General features: G+C 28.8%; 2 protein-coding genes across 2 annotated transcripts; both read left to right on the top strand.

Annotated features, from left to right (window-relative positions):
* Positions 1–38: 38 nt before the first annotated feature.
* ONS95_013904 (uncharacterized protein) lies at positions 39–488 on the top strand (the record flags this gene model as incomplete). The annotated part of the gene is made up of 1 exon (XM_058507553.1): positions 39–488. The coding sequence occupies one exon, from the start codon at positions 39–41 to the stop codon at positions 486–488; it is 450 nt and encodes a 149-aa protein (XP_058356722.1).
* A 5,423-nt stretch (positions 489–5,911) lies between these two features.
* Positions 5,912–7,607, top strand: TVP38_3 (Tlg2-vesicle protein). The gene is made up of 5 exons (XM_058507552.1): positions 5,912–6,531; positions 6,591–6,664; positions 6,714–6,900; positions 6,956–7,068; positions 7,124–7,607. The coding sequence occupies exons 1-5, from the start codon at positions 6,387–6,389 to the stop codon at positions 7,460–7,462; spliced, it is 858 nt and encodes a 285-aa protein (XP_058356721.1). The 5' UTR covers positions 5,912–6,386; the 3' UTR covers positions 7,463–7,607.
* The last annotated feature ends 12,088 nt before the right edge of the window (positions 7,608–19,695 follow it).

Here is a 19,695-nt window from a genome sequence, read left to right as displayed (position 1 = left end):
CAGATCTTGTCTGGTATGTTCTTAGCAGGGCAACGCCCATGATTCCAAATATTACCACAGGAAACCGTAACATCGTCAGCCTCTTCATCGCAGCTCCGGTCCAAAACAAACAGCGCGAGGCTCAGGTCTACCCACCTCCGTCGTTCAGCTTGTCACTTATCCACCCAAAGCCGACGAACACTTTCGTCCTTGAACCATCCCTGTCTCGCTCGACCATAGTCGTCCCCACACCTCCTCCGACCTTCACCCTTCCACCAAAGCCGACCGCCACCCACACCGATAAGCCACCAAAACCTACCAAGTCGACAAAGACCGGGCTGCCTGTTGTGTCCATCCCGAAGCCCACCAAGACAGTCCACCCAACCAAGTCAATCCCGAAGACTACGCATGTCTCCACAAAGAAGCCTAAGCCAACTCTTACCTACGCAGAGGGCGGCTGTTGTCGCAAGGCACGTTTTGATGAGAGAAAAGATGTTCAGATGAGATAATGGCTCCTCCTGAGCATCCTCGATCTGTCATCCTCGATGGGTTTCTGGGAACGATCAGCTATTCCGCTCCAAGCAGCTGATTTATACTCACACTACTTTTCCGTCACAAACTTCCGTGCAATGCACTTTCTTTCTCGTCCTGGGACCTGAGCCTTACCTTATATCGGACTAGTTCGAACTAGTAAGTGATGGAATCCACGCTTCACTGCCTGTGTCCATTGTGATTCATGTAGAGTCAGCGTTCGAACCTGGTTGTGAGGTCAGATGAACCCACAACCTGGATAAAGTGTGCCTTCAGTTAGCTCACACATCATGAGAGTCCGTCACTGCTTATTCTATGGCAAAACACGAAGATCAGTGTTCTTCCCTCGGACTCTTCCATGGGTCATCCAGATCTTGTGCTCACCGATCTCACGGACCAGTCCTTGAGACGCATTCTGAGGCTCAGCATTACTCAAGTACTACGTATCTAGGTACTTACCGTGTCAACTGAAGATGTTATACCTATGTTACTCGAAATTGGATTTCCTTTCGCCACGGCTGAAAATACGAATCATTGGGTCCAGCGGAACATCACACGTCGCTAGCTATATTTTTTGTGGTGTGCTTCCATACGTGCTTTTTGCTCTCGCTTCACCTGTTTCTGCTTCCCAGACCGAGCTCTCCTGAATCCCACCTCGATTTCTCATATGGCTCAATTACAAAATGAGGGATAGCAACGCCAGTTCCTTGAAACTCTCACTAAGCGATGTATGTTCTGCTCTGGCTGTCATTCAGAAGCGAGCTGGAAGATATGCCTCGTCCAATCTTCATCTTCGCCTGTGCCCCTCTCGACCTTTACCGTGGAGCATTCTTACTACCCAGTATGCGGGACCGTATTCAATTTCCCTCAGCTACCAATTGGACAGGGCTTAGTACTCACAATATTCTATTGGATCTGTATTTCATATACCTAAGTTCACTCCGCGGGACTGGGAGCATCCTCCGGGAAGCGGAGGATGAGGCGCTTGCCCCTCCCGCCCCATTCCCAAGTTTTCAGCCTATTGTAACGGAAAGGTGCCAGCTCGTCCTACGGGCATAAGAAAGTATGGCTTCCCATCTATCCCAACGACGACTGGGAAGTTGACGCTTCCCTCTGTACCTATTATTAGGTGGCCAAAATCTCCGTTTTGGCCCTTTTTGGATCATGCTCACTATGATGTACTTTGTGGGCCACTCGTAGAAATCGTACTCCAAACATTCGGATACATTTATACCCATCAAATATGAAACACTTACTATTACCACTCCCAAGTTTCGGTGCTTTGATCCCGAGGCAGATAAAGCCACCTTGTCTTATATCTTAGATTCTTTCTGTTGCCAGTTCAGACAGTCCCGGTTTTCTCGGTAACACACCATCGGCGTCTATGTTGCTTGTCGCCACTAAGAGTGTGGCTGGCCCAGGTACTCTTGAGTACGATAACAAGTTCCACAAGAGATGCCATATGGCTTCGAAGAACCACTATCATCCGCCCTTTATTTGGATCGGGCCACGACCGGATCTTCATCTTCATATCTGCATGTCACAGTTGCAACATCTACAACTTGAGCTAGACTGCCGTAATGTTCAGCACTTAGTACTCACGGGTAAGGGAAGCAACTCCATCTTGAACGAGGACTAGTTCTATCAATAATTGACTGCATCCTCTAATCCACCAACGTGAGCTTCTAAATGGCCTGGGAAAGTCGATCATGACGTAAATTATTTCCATCACTGATCCCGGCCTCATCACTCATGACAGGAAGGCATACATAGCTCACCTTCATCGAAACCCATCTTTGTTGTGTCAAGTACCGAGCTTTTATGGACCAATTTCTCCGGTATTCTCGTCACTCTTCCATTCAACGCCTCTACTTCTCCACACACTCACTTGATGGCTTTCGTCTCTGTCAACTCATTTTCGGGATTTGTTTCTCACAAACTGAACAATAATCGGACAACAGATCTTGACCCTAAGTACTCGCGGTCTTTCTGTTTACGCCAAGCAAGAATTGCCTCGTGTAGGTAGCTCGTCGCACTCTACAGCTGTTCCCATAAATAGTTAGAATCCATATCTGCGCCCGCCTTTTATTAAAAATCGATTCTCTCTCTTCTTTCTAAACCTTCTTTACTTGTATCTTTATAAAAGTAATTATAAGATATTATAACTTTATGAATTTCAACTAAAATACTACTTAATTAACTTATAACTTCCTTAGCTTTTATTATATATTTAGTTATAAAGGTATTAATTAATTAAGCTATATAATATTCAAGGCTTAAAAGTTAAAAAGTAGCTTATAAAACAATTTTTTTAATTTTAATAGAATCAAAAGAATTTGATTAATATAATATTATATTTAAAAATAAAATATAAAAGTAATTAAATATATATATTAATCTTTAATTCTCTAAAATATCTAAGTTTTATATTAAAAGGTAGTTACAATATAAGTAAGTAGGACTTAGAGAGGGGGTGAGAAGGATTTAAATAAGAGTAAAAAATCCGGCCCCCGCGGACTTTAACTAATAGTCGGTTCCCCTGTGTGAGGCTACGGGCACTCGCTTATAGTCAGTGAAAGTAAGTGTCATAGGAAAGTAAGAATTATATAAAAGATAGCTGAAGTATTAAACTTCTACTAAAATTACTACTATAATATATATCTTTTCTATCGCGACTATAACTCCTTACACTTAATTATATTAATTCCTTTACTTTTATTATTAAATAGCGTACTTAAAGAGTAATTATTATAAAATCTATATAATAAAAGCTGATTATAATAGAGCTTTTAATAAGGCGCGCTAGTAAGCTCTTTAGTATCCTAAGGAACTACTTAGCTTCTTTATATATATATATTTTATTAAGGAAGACTTATTATAGTAATTAATATATTATATAAAAAAGCCTAAGTAAAGGAACTAGTAAGGAGAGTTTAATAAATATAATAGAAATAATAAGATCCTCTCGCTATAGTAGAAAGAAGCTATTTAGTAATACTATTACAAATAATAGAAGGCTAGCTTAGGTACGACTTATAAGATAGTTTTAAATAGAATTACATGCTTATAAGCTATAAATCTCTATATCTTATTATATAATCTATTACTAATATTAGGGAAGGAAATAATACCTCTATTACTTCTTCTATTAAAACACTAGTTTAACGCTTAGCTAAAGAAGAACTCCCTTCTTTATATAATTTATATAAAGCTAATTACGTATACCTAAGTCGATTATTACACTGAAAAAGACGTGAAGGATTAGTTTAAGAAGCTTTAAATAGTAGTAGAGGAATATGAAATTAATTTAGGTAAAAAGCTACTGAATATAGATAAATTAAGAGCACGAGTTAGTTATCCTACTAGAGAGAGTATTATTATTCTAATTAAAATAAAGGAGCTTTATACCGCTAGTCCTAAAAACTATAAATCTGTTATAGTTATCGAGACTATACGTGCTAATAGCTGAAAGACGCTTCCTCTATATATAATTACGCTAAGGAAGAAGATAATATATAACTAAGTATATAAGAACTTAAATAGAGATAAGCGAATCAATTATTCTAATATAAGCTATATTAATAATCGAATTATAATAGACTATATAGACTACTTGATTTAGTACTCTTACGCTAATCTAAATAAGCCGTGGAAGCTTTTACTTTATAATAGCTATAAGTCTTATTGATACGACCTATTCGTACTAAAGCTAATAGAGAACTATATTAAGATATTTTAGTTTCTTTTATATCTTATATATTTTCTATAACCTCTTAATATTAGTATCTTCCGGCCTTAGAAGTATTTCTATAACCTATATATTTAGATAGCTTTATATAATCTTAAGTTTAAATATACTATTACTTCTTTCTTCCGCGATCTTACTAAAATAAGAAAAGATATAATAAAGGAATATATAATTAAGAACACTTTTAAGACCTCTAGAATATAGCTGCTCTTCTTAAAAGCTAGCTTATAAAAGATATAATTATATAATAGGAAAAAGAGATTAATTTAAGAGGTAAAGAATAAAGATTAAGACTTAGATCTTCTAAAATTACCTTCTTTATAGCTAGATAAGCTATAGTAAACTATATCCGCTATCTAATCGTTTATTAGAAGAGACCTTACCTAGTTCTCTAATACCTCTAAAGAGCTCTTCTAAAAGACTATAGTAAATATAGCTATAAGCTTCTATAAAGCTTACCTAATAACTATTAAGTATATAATACTTTAAGAGAAACTTAAATTAGATAATTAATAGAAGAAGATATTATAACAAAGTATCTATAAAGAAAACGCTTTAGTAACTATAGGCGATTTAAGGTAAAGGATACAAATATATAATAAAATAAAGCGTGAGGAAGCTTTATAGAAAGCTTGAAAAGCTCTTTAATAAGTAATTAATCAGTTAACTAAAGTTTTTTGTATTACTAGAGTTTAAGCTAGGAAAGAGAATAAGAAACAAAAGAAAAGACTAGAGAAATATAAGGTAGATAGTATATTTCTAGAAGCAGAGGATTTAATTCCTTATAAAAAGCTTAATAAAAACCCTACTTCACTTAAAGCTATAAGTAAAACATGTGAAAATCACTTTAAATACCTTTATATTATATTTTAGCTTAAAAAGGAGTATAATTAAAGACCTATAGGTAAGGATATAGAATTCAGGATAGGAAGTACATTATATAAAGAGAAAGGAGTTAATATTAGATATCTTAAGTCTAGCCTTATACTATAAGTCTACGTAGAGAGTTCTAATATAGAGTCAGATACTAGCTCTATTAACTTAATTATATGAAATACTGATTTTATTATACTTTAGTAAATTTAAGAAATATCTTACCTTGGATTTAATCTAATAATCTGATTTTAGTAGGGTTTATAGTGAAATTTTAATAAGGTCGCTAAATCCTTACGTAATACTTACTTTCCTATAATACTTACTTTTACCGACTATAAGCGAGTGCCCGCAGCCTCACACAGGGGAACCGACTATTAGTTATAGGAATAGCTATAACACTGCATGGGTCACATGACCGATTGCATGAGGATGGAAATAATAGTTCTAGCCATGTTTGAAGCTTTTTGGATATGAAGTATAGGATTTGATCGTGGCGTATCATGAAAATAGCCTGACAAAGCATTTCTGGAAGATGTTGATTGTCGGCATCGCATTACATATTTTCCCAGGAGAACTTGCCCAAAGGGAGGCGCTAAGAGGGGCCAAAGTGCTATACTATCCCCTCAACTGCCGTATCAAACACACCTGTAGCGAGACCCTGTAATTAAGCGAAGAACGCTGAAATTCGTTGTTGTCCAGGCAGCCTTAGCGCCTCGCTTCAGCGACGTACTAACTTAATGCTTACACGTCTCACTGACGCACACGTCTCTACTACTACGGATGGTTATCTTCAAATGTACGCAAAAAGCAGCCGGTGTCCGGCATAGGTGTTCACTATCCAAAAATACACTAGGCGCTGTTGTCCTGGAGGTCTTGTTGATAGGCCACAAGTGATCGTGGCTGATTCAAATCTGAATTCAGCAAATGATGCGGGCTCACGATGCTGCAGTTTGAAACGTGCTTCGCCACAACTGGCACAATGACTGAAGCCTGCCACGAAGAGCATCCCAGCCACCTCCGGGGAAAGGAAGGGAGATCTCCTACTCTCTGAAACCAAACAGTCCTCAAACCCACAGCTTAAACTGACTCGAATCCTGGTTTGCATACATAACCGTATATGCCCACAGTACTCCCCTCCAGATCCCCAATGATCTACACCACACATTACAAAAGACCCAAATTCGATATCAGCTGAATTGTGCGCTCAAGATACCGTTGCGAGGCTGAAGGAAAGAAAGGAATCACGAGACTAATGCGGCGCTCAAATCAGACGAGCGAGGACGGCATGGAAATGTCAATACTGCAGAAGAAAGACACAAAGTTGAGGGTGGAGGACGTGGAATACGAGTACAGGGACTTCAGGTGGAAAGATCCATTTACGAAGAAGAAATATATACGTTCGTGGCCCGACACGATCAACACGATCAGATCTCTGGGCATTTACTAAGAAGCACAGCGTGGTGGATAATTGGGATTGTAGTTTCCTTGGGTGTTGCCTATGTAACAATCAAACACGACAAGATTGTTGAGGTAAGTTCGGATCTAGGTAACCCTAAACAATCATAGCTTATCGAAGCAGGCATTACGGCCAATTTCCGCAAAAATAAAGGACATACCTGGAGGTTTCATTATTCCAGTGGCCATATTGGTCATTATTTCATTCCCGCCCTTGTTTGGCCATGAGGTAGTTGGCATCCTTGTCGGTGCTGTTTGGGGACTGTGGATTGGATTTGCCATTGTCGCGGCTGGGACTTTTATTGGGGAGAGTATGCTACTCTTTGGAATGAGAGGCTAAGAAGACATGCTGACTTATCTTACTAGTCGGAACTTGGTATGCATTCAAGTATGCATTCAGAACAAAAGCAAACAAGCTCGAGAAGACAAACCTGAACTATGGCGCACTCGCACGATTGACCAGGGACGGAGGCTTCTGGGTAAGAGAAATATACCGTTTCAAGAATGATGTCCAAGCGTTAACAAGTCTTACAGATTATCCTTCTCATCCGATTCTCGGTAATTCCTTCGCATCTCTCTACTGCCGTGTTCTCAACGTGTGATGTGAAATTTTGGCATTTCGCAATCGCAACCTTTCTCACCTTACCGAAGCAGATAATCATCGTATACTTCGGGGTCCTGTTGACGCAGGAGAAGGAGAAAGATAACCTGGTCAACGGTATTGTACTGGGCTTCACATTCTTAGTAACGGTGGTAGCCGGGGTATACATTTATCTGAAAATGCGAAAACTCAAAGCTATCCTGGTGGCGGAGCAGATTATAAGGCTGGAGGAGAAGCGAAGAGCACAACAATGCGAGCCTGCTTTTATTTGAAACCACCTTCGTTTTTTATTACTATCGCTTGTACAGGGTTGATATGCCTTTCTGGCTTAAGTAATAACCTTATATATTATATTAAGAAGGATTATTAGATAGCATGTAATTCTGTGCTAGTCGCTTTAAAAAGAATTATAGTAAGATATTAAATCTAGAAGATTAATAGTCGGTTCCCCTTTTAACCTTCGGGGACTTAGGTAGAGTTAGTAAAAGTAAGTGTCACGTGAAAGTAAGCGTTACGCTAGAACTAAAAACTTAGATAACTTTATAAATACTTAAGTAGTAATTATAACGCTTGCCTTATAAAAGAGCTGATATCATATAATAATAGTAGTCTTATATATTAATAATATTAAGTGAAAGTAATTAAGATTCTCTTAGAATTTATAACTAAAGTAAAAAGAAAGTAAAAGAAATTATAATAGTGTAATAAAGATTTATTAGTAGTTATAATATAAAGTAAAAAAGATAGTAAGAAAAAGAGGTTTTTAAAAAGCTTTAAAAATAAGTAAGAGAGATATAACTATTAGTAAACTAAGCTAATCTTAGGTATATTAGTATATAACCCTAGTCTTATAGCTTTATAATATTAGCTTTACTTATATAACTAGCTTATTATAATTAGTTTATTATATTACTCTCTTTTTTTAAAAAAGGCTTATTTTTAAGTTATAAAAAATTCTTATAATTTACTTAAGATATTATAGTATTATTTATAAGTCTATTATATATATTATTATTATTTACTTCTTATATATTTAACTATTAAAAAAGTAACTTAAGTAGATTTAGTTTTTTAAAGTAAGCTTAATAAAAGTTATAAAGCTTATATAAATAAGTTATAGAATCTTTAGTAAAGTAAAACTTAAATTTAAATTTAAGTCCTTTTTATTTAGCTTAATATTATAATATTTTATCTTACTTAAAAAGTAAGTTATTATTATACTATTAGAGTTTATTAACTAAAAAGATAAAATATACTTTAATTAAAGTAAAAAAGTCTAGGTAAAATAAGTAGTATTTTTTAAAGACTTTAAATAAGCTTACTTACTAATTATCTAGCTTTTTCTTTAGTTAATATATCTTTTAATTTTTTATAATAACTTAAATAGAATTACTTCCTTTTTAATTAACTTTTTAATATAACTTATTTATATCTTATTACTTCTTCTTTTATTAGTTATAAAAGAACTTTTAAGCTTTCTTTTAAACTTACGTATATTAATAAGTAAATAACTAAGTATTTATAATATTTAGCTTTTTAGTAATAGTTTATTTTACTTTTAACTATAGTTTATCTTAGTCTTAACTTATTTTTAATTTGTACTTATACTTTAATTAATATAAATATATTCTTAAAGACTTATATACTTAAGTTAACTAAGTATAGTTTATTATTAATAAAAGTCTAAACTAACAATTTTAATAATAGTTAATAAAAAGTTAAAGATATTAGTTTAAGTATTAGTTTATAATCTCTATTTAATTATTTATTTAAGTATAATAAGTAATAAAAAGTTCAACTTTAATATTAAAAAGCTAATAAAACTTATTTTTTTAAAAAAGAAATAAACTATAGACTTTTATCTAATATTATTATTTTTAAAGGTATATTAAACCTTTTATAATTAAAAATAAATAACTATACTAAGTTATAAGTTATATATATAGAAAAGTATAGAATTAATATTACTTTTTTAAAAAAGTGATTTATTATAATAAGTATAAAATTATACTTAAATTTATCTTTTAGCGCGCTTTTAAAGTATATATTTAAGTACTATTATAAGTAGTTAGAGATTAGTAATAAGTAAAAGTACTTTAGTATTTTATTTTAATAATGATTTATATAATTATAAACTAAATAGTTTAATATAAACCTAGCTATATCTTTAAGTATATTTAAGTAGTAGTACTTAATATAAAATATAAAAACTTAATTATAAATATATTAAATAAGTTATATATATAAGCTATTTGTATTTAAGACTTATAATTAACTTTAAAATAAAAGTAAACTATTCTTTTAAAAAGTATATTATAAGTCGAGTTTTTTAACTTTTCTTATTAAACTATTAAAGCTTTATAAGTATAGTTAATATAAATAAGCTTTATAATTAGATTAGTTTTATTCTTTAGTTTAAACTTAACTAAGGCTAAGTAGTTTATATTTAAAAGCTTCTTTAGTTTACTTATAATATATAAGTTTAATTAGCTTAAGTAAATTAAAGTCTAAGTATATAGTTTATCTTTTATTTTAATTTATTTATTAATATCTTATTCTTACTAAAATAATATATTTATTATTATATTTTAGTTTATAAAGTAATATATAGTAGTAAAACAAAAGTCTACTAAGATTTTTAATTAATAAGCTTATTATCTAATAGACTTTTTAATAGTTATAAAATATTCTAGTATCTTATAATCTAAGAATACTTAAAACTATTAATATCTTATTTATAATACTAGTTTTACTTTTTTAGTAAGTAAAAGACTATATAATTACTAGTATCTTTTTATTATAAATAATATAGTTAAGTTTAATAAGGTTTATAATCTCAAATAAAAACACTACTAAATACTAGTTACTATTATATTTTTATAATAATACTTTTAAAATTACTTTATCTAAATTATTAGTTTTAATTTATATTTTTTATAATATATTATAGTATTTAAAGTAAGTAAAAGATAAGATAGTATTTTTAAAGCTTAAAATACTACTAGCTTAATAAGTGTTATTTTAAATAAAACTAAAGCTTTAGTAAGTTTTACTAGTAGTTTAACTACTTTACTATAGTTATAAATAAACTTCTAATAAAAATTATAAAATCTTAAAAATAACTAAATACCTTAGATAGTTATAAGAGATTTTTAGTTATTTATATATTCTATTATTTTAAAGTTGATTTTAATACTTTTAATAATAATATAAAAGCTAAAGAGCTTAAATTTTTTAATATAAAACTTACTTTTTTAAAAATCTATAAAAAGTTTATATTATTATAAGTGTTAAAGTATATCTTTAATATATTTTTATACTTTAAAAGGTTATTTAAGTAAGTAATAATATTATTTAAGTAAGTAGTATAAGAATTATCTAAGTAGTTAAAAATTATATTATTTATATACTACTAAAATATAACTAGTTTATTTTTCAAACTAAATAATATTACCTTATACTTATAACTATTATATTAAGTATAAAAAATAATATATTTTTTAAAAGTAAAGTTTATATAGATCTAGTAAAATATACTTTAGATATTAATCTTAATAAAAACCTTAGCTTAGCTTAACTAAGTAAATACTTTATTAATAAAAAGTAAAGAATACTTATTTAACTTTTAATAATTAATATAAAAGCGTAAGCCTTTATTTAGCTTTTTTATAAAAAGAGTTAAATAAGTAAATAAAATATAGCTTAAAATAATAAAACCTTTATTTAAGTTCTCTTTTACTAAGTATTTTTTTATTACTTAAAGTTTTACTTAACTTTATTAGTATAAAAAGCTATACTTATAATTAATATCTTTTTTTAGTTTAATCTTATAATTTAAACCTAAAATGGAATCTAAAAGAGAATTAGTAGTTATTTCTAAAAAGGCGGTAGTAAATTCTTTATATTAATAGGGAAGCTTTTTTTTAAAGATATTTTTATATAATTTTTTAAGTTTAATAAACTTTTATAACTTAACCTTTTAAGCTACTTAGGTAATTGCTTTATTAATTTTATTTAATATTATTATAAAGAATTCTAATCTAAAAAGTTATATAATATAATAGAAACTTATAATATTAATCTTAGTGTTACGGACCCCTTGGCGCTACAGTTCAGTTAGCACCTATATAATAATAAAACTATCAGTAGTACTATAGGGGTATTAGTATTAACAAGGGAGTAGTACTATTAATAAGGCAGTACTAACTAGGGAATAATATAAGATAAGCGAGTAATACTACTATATACTCACGCTTTAGTAGTAATAGTTACCTAGATTATAGTAGATAATAGATTATATAATAGATCCCTAGATCCCTAGATCCTCTTATAAGAAAACAGATCTAAGGATCTAAGGATCTAGTATTCTAAGGGATCTAAGGCGAATAAAGGTTCTATATAAGACTAGTATATCTACTATTAGATAAGAGCTTTATACTTAACTTCAAATAGTATTCTAATACTTAGTAACTATCTTCTATCTATATAATATACTTATCTCTCGATTATTAGAGATTAACTATAGCTTTCTATATTTATAATAAGTAAATACCGGACTATTATATTTTAAGTACCTTTTTATTAGAGGTACTGACTTATAAAGATAACATGTCCTCTATTAAAGGATCGTTATTAAGTGATAACTTAGCTACTACTAGGACCCTTAATACTAAAAACATACCTAAGATCGCCGCCCCGGATCTCTATAGTAGAGACCGATCTAAGCTTAGAGTATACCTTACATAAGTTAAGCTCTATATAAGCTTTAATAGTTACTAGTTTACTATAGAGATTAATAAAGTCTTTTAAGCTTTATCCTTTCTCTAAGGATCTACTTTTAACTAAATTAAGACCTTCCTCTTAGATTATATTTAGAACTAAACTAAGGATAGGAGAGTCTCTATAGTAATAACTAAGGAATCCTAGAAGATCTTTATAACTTTTAAAGGTTTTAAGTATAGGATTAACCGCGTCTTTAGTAATATTAATTAGAACTATACTACTAAATAGAATATCTAGAACCTAAAGTAAGTCGGGTTAGTAACTATATATACTACTACCTTCTAGTAATTTACGAATTAGACTAGCTAGAATAATAACACTCTTTAGGTATAGTACTATAAAGAGTTAAAAGATAGAGTAAAAGATAAGATAGTAAGATCAGACACGCCTACTAACTTATAAGAACTTATTAAGATAGCTATTAAGATTAATAACCGGAATTATAAGAGGGTATTCGAAAAGAAAAGCTAATACTACTTCGGAATATATATATACTAAGGAAGAGAGAGTAATAATAAGAAACTATTCTACCCTTAGGAAATAAAACTCGATATAATGTTCCGGAAACTAAGTTATTAAAGGAAGCTACGTAGTAGCAGGTTATCTAAGAAAGTTATAAGTAAGTAATAGGAGAAGAAGCTATACTTCGAGTATAGCCTCCCTAGTTATATAGCTAGCTCTTATTAATAAAAGAAGTTATAGATAAATAAGAAACATACTAACGTAATAAGATATAGCTCTTATAACGAACTAACTTAATAACTCGCCGCGATATATTAATATATAACTATAGATAAGCTTAAGGAAAATCATATTTATACCTAGTTAGGTAACTCCGGTGATAGTAAGTAGGATTCCGCGAGTATTATAAGTCCGCTTAAGGAGGACGTTATTAGTACACCTCCTAAGGACTATATATATTAAGATAACAATAGCTCTAGGCTAGATAATAATATAAAGCTAATACTAAGTAATAACAAGGAAAAAGCCTAAGAGCTAAAGTAGACTCTGGAACTAGGGCTACCTTAACTTAAACTCTTAGGACTAAAAGTAAGTGAAATTTAGGAAGTTACCTAAAGGGAAGAAAGCTAGTATCAGGTTAGCTATAACACTTATTACTAGACTAGTATAGCTACTGAGGTTACTTATTAAGAACCGGGCCTTATTAGCTTAAGAGGTCTACTGTAGGAGGTAAAGTACGAAGTAGTCTACTAGGACTATAAGTATATTAGATAGAGGATAGCTAGTAGCTAAGAAGGACTAACGACCTTTATATAGTACTTATTACTCCAGAATACTACTATTCTTAATACTAATACGCCACTAGAGGTAAGTAAGGAATAGGAAATTATAGCAGAAAACTAATATAATAAGATATAAGTCCATATTAATAATAATAGTCGATACTATTACAAGATATATAACCTAGTAACATATACTAAACTCAGGATAGGGCTTATATATAAAGTCAGCCTAAGCTATAGTAATCAAAGAGTATAAGAGAATATCCTCGACTATAATATACACTAGGAGTACTTCTATATATAGCAACTTACCGCTATTAAAGATAAGTATCTTATATTAGAAGTTAAAATCAAGGGAGTTAAGCTTCAGGTAATAGTAAACTCTAAGGTATAAGGGAACTTTATATCTCCTACTATTATACTTAAACACTACCTATTAACTAAAGTAAAAGATAAGGGATACTATCTAGTACTAGCGGATAGTAAGATTACCTCTAAGGGACTAATTAAGGTCTAAACTACTCTAGTTTATATAAGTATCGCCGGGTACTCTAAAATAATCTAGTTTAATATTATTAGGATTAGAAAGTATAATATTATCCTAAGGTTATTATAGATAGAAAAGTATAACCCTATTATTAATTAGCAGATAGGAAAACTTAAGTTTAGTTAATACTAAGACTACTATTATCTACTAAGAATAGAAGTAGTAAGTATTTAAGAGGTTAGCGCTACTTCTAAGGAAGAGCTCAAATACTAAGATAAGGGTTTATTAATAAAGGATATACTATTAGTATATAAGAAGTTTATAGCACTATTTAAGGAGAAATAAGGTATTAAGGCCTTACTAAAACACTAGGACTATAATTATCGGATTAAGTTAGAACTAAGTACTAAACTAATATTCTAACTACTTAGGGAATATTTAGTAATAGACTTAATAATAATTAAGTAATATATTAATAAAAACCTAGCGAAGGGATTTATCTAAGAGTTTAAATCTCTATAGGGAAGTAACGTCTTATTTATAGAGAAGAAAGATAAGAGGTGATAAATATATATTAATTACTATCGATTAAATAATACTATAAAGAAAGATCATTATATATTACTATTAGCTAAGGAGCTATAGGATAGACTCGTTAGAGCTAAGATTTTCACTTAGCTTAACTTACGAGAAGCGTATAACCTTGTTAAGATAGCTAAGAGTAAAGAAGAAAAAATAGTATTTCGTACTTATTTTAGTTATTATAAGTACACGGTTATACCCTTTAGCTTAACTAACGCACTAGCTATATTTCAGCGTCTAATTAATAATATTTTATAGCCTTACTTAGATATAATATATATATACTATTTAGATAATATACTAATCTACTCTAAATCAGAAGAGTAATATATAAAGGACGTTATAGCTATTCTCTAGAGGCTAGAAGATACTTACCTATTACTTAAACTAGAAAAGTGTAACTTCTATATAAATAAGATTATCTTCCTAAGCTATATAATTACTACTATAAGATTAACTATAGATCCTAAAAAGATTAAAGTAATTATTAAGTAAATAGGGCCTACGAATATTAAGGAAGTATAATTATTCCTTAGGTTTACTAACTTCTATAAGCGATTTATTAAAAACTACTCGAAAATCACTAAGCTACTTACAAAGTTAACTTATAAGAACAAGGAATTCTACTAGTCTAATAGCATATAAAAAGTATTTAAAGCACTTAAAGCGGCTTTTATCACGAAACTAGTACTTACTTCCTTCACCCCTAATAAAGAAATACGTATAAAGATAGACTCTTTAGACTACACTATTAGAGCTATACTTAGCTAGCCAAGCAAGGACAGAAGATAATAACTAGTTACTTACTATTCATAGAAACTATCATTAGCAGAACTTAACTATAATATATATAATAAGAAGTTACTAGTAATTATAAATATAATATATAAATAGAAAGTCTACCTTAAAGGCGCTACTTATAAGATATAAATCCTAATAGACTATAAGAATCTTATTTACTTTATAACTACTAAGGAACTAAACCGATAGCAGGTTCATTAGTATAAAACACTCTTTACTATTAAGCTTCGAATTTCTTATATTAAGAGAACGGAAAATACTTAAGCTAACGCTTTAAGCCGGAAACTAGAGTACCTTATAAATAAAACCTATAAATCCTATACTATACTACAGAAGAATAGTAATTTATTAGTTATTAATAGCTAATAGCTAGCTGCGATAGGATAGCTAATTATAAAGAAAATCTAGAAAGGCTACACTAACGACCTAGTTATAGCTAAATAGCGACACTAACTAGGCGAAAAGTTCTCTTTCTCCCTAGAAAGAACTCTCTTATTCTAAGGATAAATCTATATACCTACTAAAGACAGGATTAAATTTATTATATACTAGTATAAGCTACCCGCTTATAGATACTAAGGGGTAGTTAAGATATTATCTAAGCTATCTAAGGAATACTACTTCCCAGGTATAAGGAAAGTAGTTAGAGATATAGTAATATTATATAATATATATATCCGGAATAAGGCTATATACTATACTCCGTATAGACTTATAAAGTCACTAATAATACTACCTTACCTATAGAAATTAATCGCTTTAGATTTCGTAGTTAAGCTACTACTCTTAAAAGACCTAATTATAGGAATCATATATAACTCGATCTATATAATAATAGATAAGTTTATAAAGTATATATATATAATACTAGTACTTAGGATATAAGACACGCCTATAATAACGTAAGTATTCCTTAGAATAATCTTTATAAGCTACGGAATACCGGATAAGATTATCTCAGATAGAGATAAGCTTTTTACTTTAAAGTTCTAGAAAACTCTTATTATACTCTTAGGAATAAAATAGAAAATATTAACTATATTCTATCCTTAGACTAATATATAGATAGAACGAATTAACTAGATAATAAAGACTTATCTTTAGTATTATATAAACTATAAGTAGAATAACTAAGTATAACTATTCCTACTTACCTAGTTTATATATAATAGCGCGGATTAAGAGATTATTAGAGTATCGCTATTCTATACGAATTATAAGTATAATCCCACGGTATATAATCTACTAATAACTAGTTAAGGAACCGTGTAGAAGGCTATACTACAAGTAGATAAGCTTAAGTAGCTTTATAAAGAATTATTAGCTAATATTCTCTTTATTATATAGAGATCTGCGATCTACTATAATAGAAAGCGTAGTATAAGACTAATACTTAAGGAGAGGGATAAAGTCTACTTACTTAGAAGGAATATTATAACTAAGCGACTAAGTTATAAATTAGATTATAAGAAGCTAGGACTATTTAGGATTACTAAAGTCAAGGGACTAATTAATTATTAACTAGCTCTGCTAAAGATAATAAATATCTACCTAGTATTCTATATATCTCTCCTTAAACTAGCACTACTAGGAGTACTACTAGCTCCTATCACTGAAATATAACTAATTAATCTAAATACTAAATACAAGGTAAAAGCTATTCTTAACTATTAGTATTTCTATAGTAAACTAAAATATCTAATTAAATAGAAAGGGTACTTATAATTAGAAAATACTTAGGAACCTAAATCTAACTTCTGCTACCCTAAGCTTTTATAAGAATTCTATTAAAGAAATCCAGGTTTACTTAGAAGGAAGGGGACTTAAAGTTAGAAGCTAGGCTCTTAAAAAAGGACGCTAAGTAAGCGTTAAGTTTAAAAGCAAGGAACTAAGAAGTAGAATTATCCTTAATAAGCTTAGAGGGAGGCGTTAGAGAGTAAGTAAGAGTTATAGTTTTTCCTATATTAAACTAATATATAAGTCGTTTAGGAGTAAACCTCTTAATATACCCTAAGGTATTATAATCGTAATACTTTAAGCGAATATACTTAGAGTATTATTTCGAAATAAATAAATCTAAGAAGTAAGTACAGGAAAAGCTATAGTAAAAGGAATAAGGCTTTATAAGTTATATAATACGCTTAATATAAAGTATAAGCTAGATACTTTATTTTTTCTTTATCTAGGCGACACTTGATTTCTTTATAATACTAGATATAATAGATAAGGAAAATAGTTATTAGTAACTATCGACGTTTCTTAAAGTTATACTTAAGCGTAAGGACTACGCTAAGCTAAGAGAGAGATAGTATTATAGACCTTTTAGCGCTATAGTTCAGTTAGCACCTATATAATAATAAAACTATTAGTAGTACTATAAGAGTATTAATACTAATAAGGGAGTAGTACTATTAATAGGGTAGTACTAGCTAAGGAATAATATAAGATAAGCGAGTAGTACTATTATATACTTATACTTTAGTAGTAATAGTTACCTAGATTATAATAGATAATAAGTTATATAATAGATCCCTAGATCCCTAGATCCCCTTATAGGAAAATAGATCTAAGGATCTAAGGATTTAGTATCTTAAGAGATCTAAGGTGAATAAAAGTTCTATATAAGATTAGTATATCTACTATTAGATAAGAGCTTTATACTTAACTTTAAATAGTATTCTAATACTTAGTAACTATCTTCTATCTATATAATACACTTACCTCTTAATTATTAGAGATCAACTATAGCTTTCTGTATTTATAGCGAGTAAATACCGGACTATTACACTTAGTAATATTTATTTTTAAAAAAGTTTTTCCTTTTAAGATAAAGTACTAGTAAAGTAGTATTATATCTTTTAAAACTATAGTATAAGGCTTATATAAAGTAAAGTTATATAGCTTCTTTTTTATTTATTTAATTAAGTTTAATATCTAGCTATTATAAGTTAAAGTAAGGTTTTTTTTAAATAAGTCTCTAGTTTTCCTAGTATTATTAGTCTTATTCTTTTTCTAATTAATAATATTTCTTTTAAGTTTTTTACTTTATTATATAATATCTTTAAAAGAATAAAAAGAGGTACTAAGACTTAATAAGAGATATTTTTAAAGAAGTAAGTACTCTTATATCTTCTATAACTTAGACTATTACTTAGTAAAAAGAATATCTATTAATATCTTTTATATTTCTATTTATTTATTAGTAGAATATATCTTATTAGTTAGCTACTTATATTTATAATAAGTCTAATAGTTATACGACGTTTTAAGAGAATTAAATTAATTATAAGAGAACCCTAAAAATATTCTTATTATATAACTAGATAAGATAATAGTCTTTAATAATTAACTAAATATTAAAATAAGCTATTTAACTCTAAGATAATCTTATAGTTTTTTAAATCTAAAAGTATAAATAAGATCTTCTTTTATATATATTAGTTAATTAAAATATTAAAAGGGATTATAAAGATAATATTATTAGCTTATTTATTATAGCTTTTTACTTATATAAAGTTAAGTAAAAGAGTGAGTTTTATACTAAATTTTCTTATAAAGTCTTTAATAAGATAAGTATTAATAAAAGTAAAACTACTTATCTTAAAGTTAAAAGGTATAAGTAATATAATTTTAATATTATTATAAAATAATATATAAAAGATAGTAAAAACTTTTATTATTTATTACTAATATCTATTAATCTTTTTAAAATTAAGTATTTACTTTAAAAAGAAGTCTTTTTTTAAAGTTCTAAGTTTTTTAACTTTAAAGGTATCTCTTTTAAATCCTTAGCCTTTTCTTTTAAAGAAAAGACTAGTATTAGAATAATATTTTAATACTTTAACTTTTATAATTATTATAGTACTAAGGTTTAAATAGTTTTTAATAATATAGCTTATCTTCTTATAGTTATAATATATAATAACTTGAAAAAGTAAAAGAATTACCTTAAGTATTACTATAAGTATTAGAGTAATAAGGACTAAGATATTATTAAAAGGTAGAAAAGTAACTAAGCTTTTTTTTTAAGAAATTTAAAGTTAAAATATAAACTATAAGTATAAGAGCTTAAGTAGTTATTATAATCTATTAATATTATTTTTAAGTATAATATATCTCTTTATTTAAAAATCTACTATAAATATAAAGTCTTAGAAACTTTTATTAAAATTAAATTTATAGACTACTTAATGTTTAAAAGCGAAGTATAAAAATTATAAAAGTAAATAGTAAAGCTTTTAATAAATAAGATATAAGTATCTTATATACTATAAGTTTAAAAACTTTAAGTAATACTTAGTAAATAACTTACTTTCTATTATTTAAAGCTTATTTAGAGCTATCTTAATATCTTACTACTTAAAAGTATTATTATATATATTATTAAGGTAGTTAAGTATCTCTTTAGTATTTTTAGAAGGTTTTATAATATTAACTTTAAAATAAAAAAGTAAGTAACTTTAAGTATCAATTTTAGTATAATTATATACTATAGATTATTAAGTCTTTTTATTTTAGTAGTAATTAGTATTAATATCTAGCTTATTAATTCTAAAGGCAGACTAGGTATACTATTTAAGCCTTTATATTAGTTCGTAGACTTATACTA

Source organism: Cadophora gregata, assembly GCF_030347475.1.
Source record: "Cadophora gregata isolate MNR1 chromosome Unknown scaffold_8, whole genome shotgun sequence".
In the NCBI taxonomy this organism is placed as follows: Eukaryota; Fungi; Ascomycota; class Leotiomycetes; order Helotiales; family Ploettnerulaceae; genus Cadophora; species Cadophora gregata.
The sequence above is the reverse complement of the archived record's forward strand: the minus strand, read 5'-3'. Positions and strand labels throughout refer to the sequence as shown.

Excerpts from the sequence above, each read along its gene's own strand:
- TVP38_3 (XM_058507552.1), top strand. The coding sequence starts at position 6,387 with ATGCGGCGCTCAAATCAGACGAGCGAGGACGGCATGGAAATGTCAATA. Across the intron at positions 6,901-6,955 it reads TGGGACTTTTATTGGGGAGA|TCGGAACTTGGTATGCATTC; the intron begins GTATGCTACTCT and ends TTATCTTACTAG. Across the intron at positions 7,069-7,123 it reads CCAGGGACGGAGGCTTCTGG|ATTATCCTTCTCATCCGATT; the intron begins GTAAGAGAAATA and ends CAAGTCTTACAG.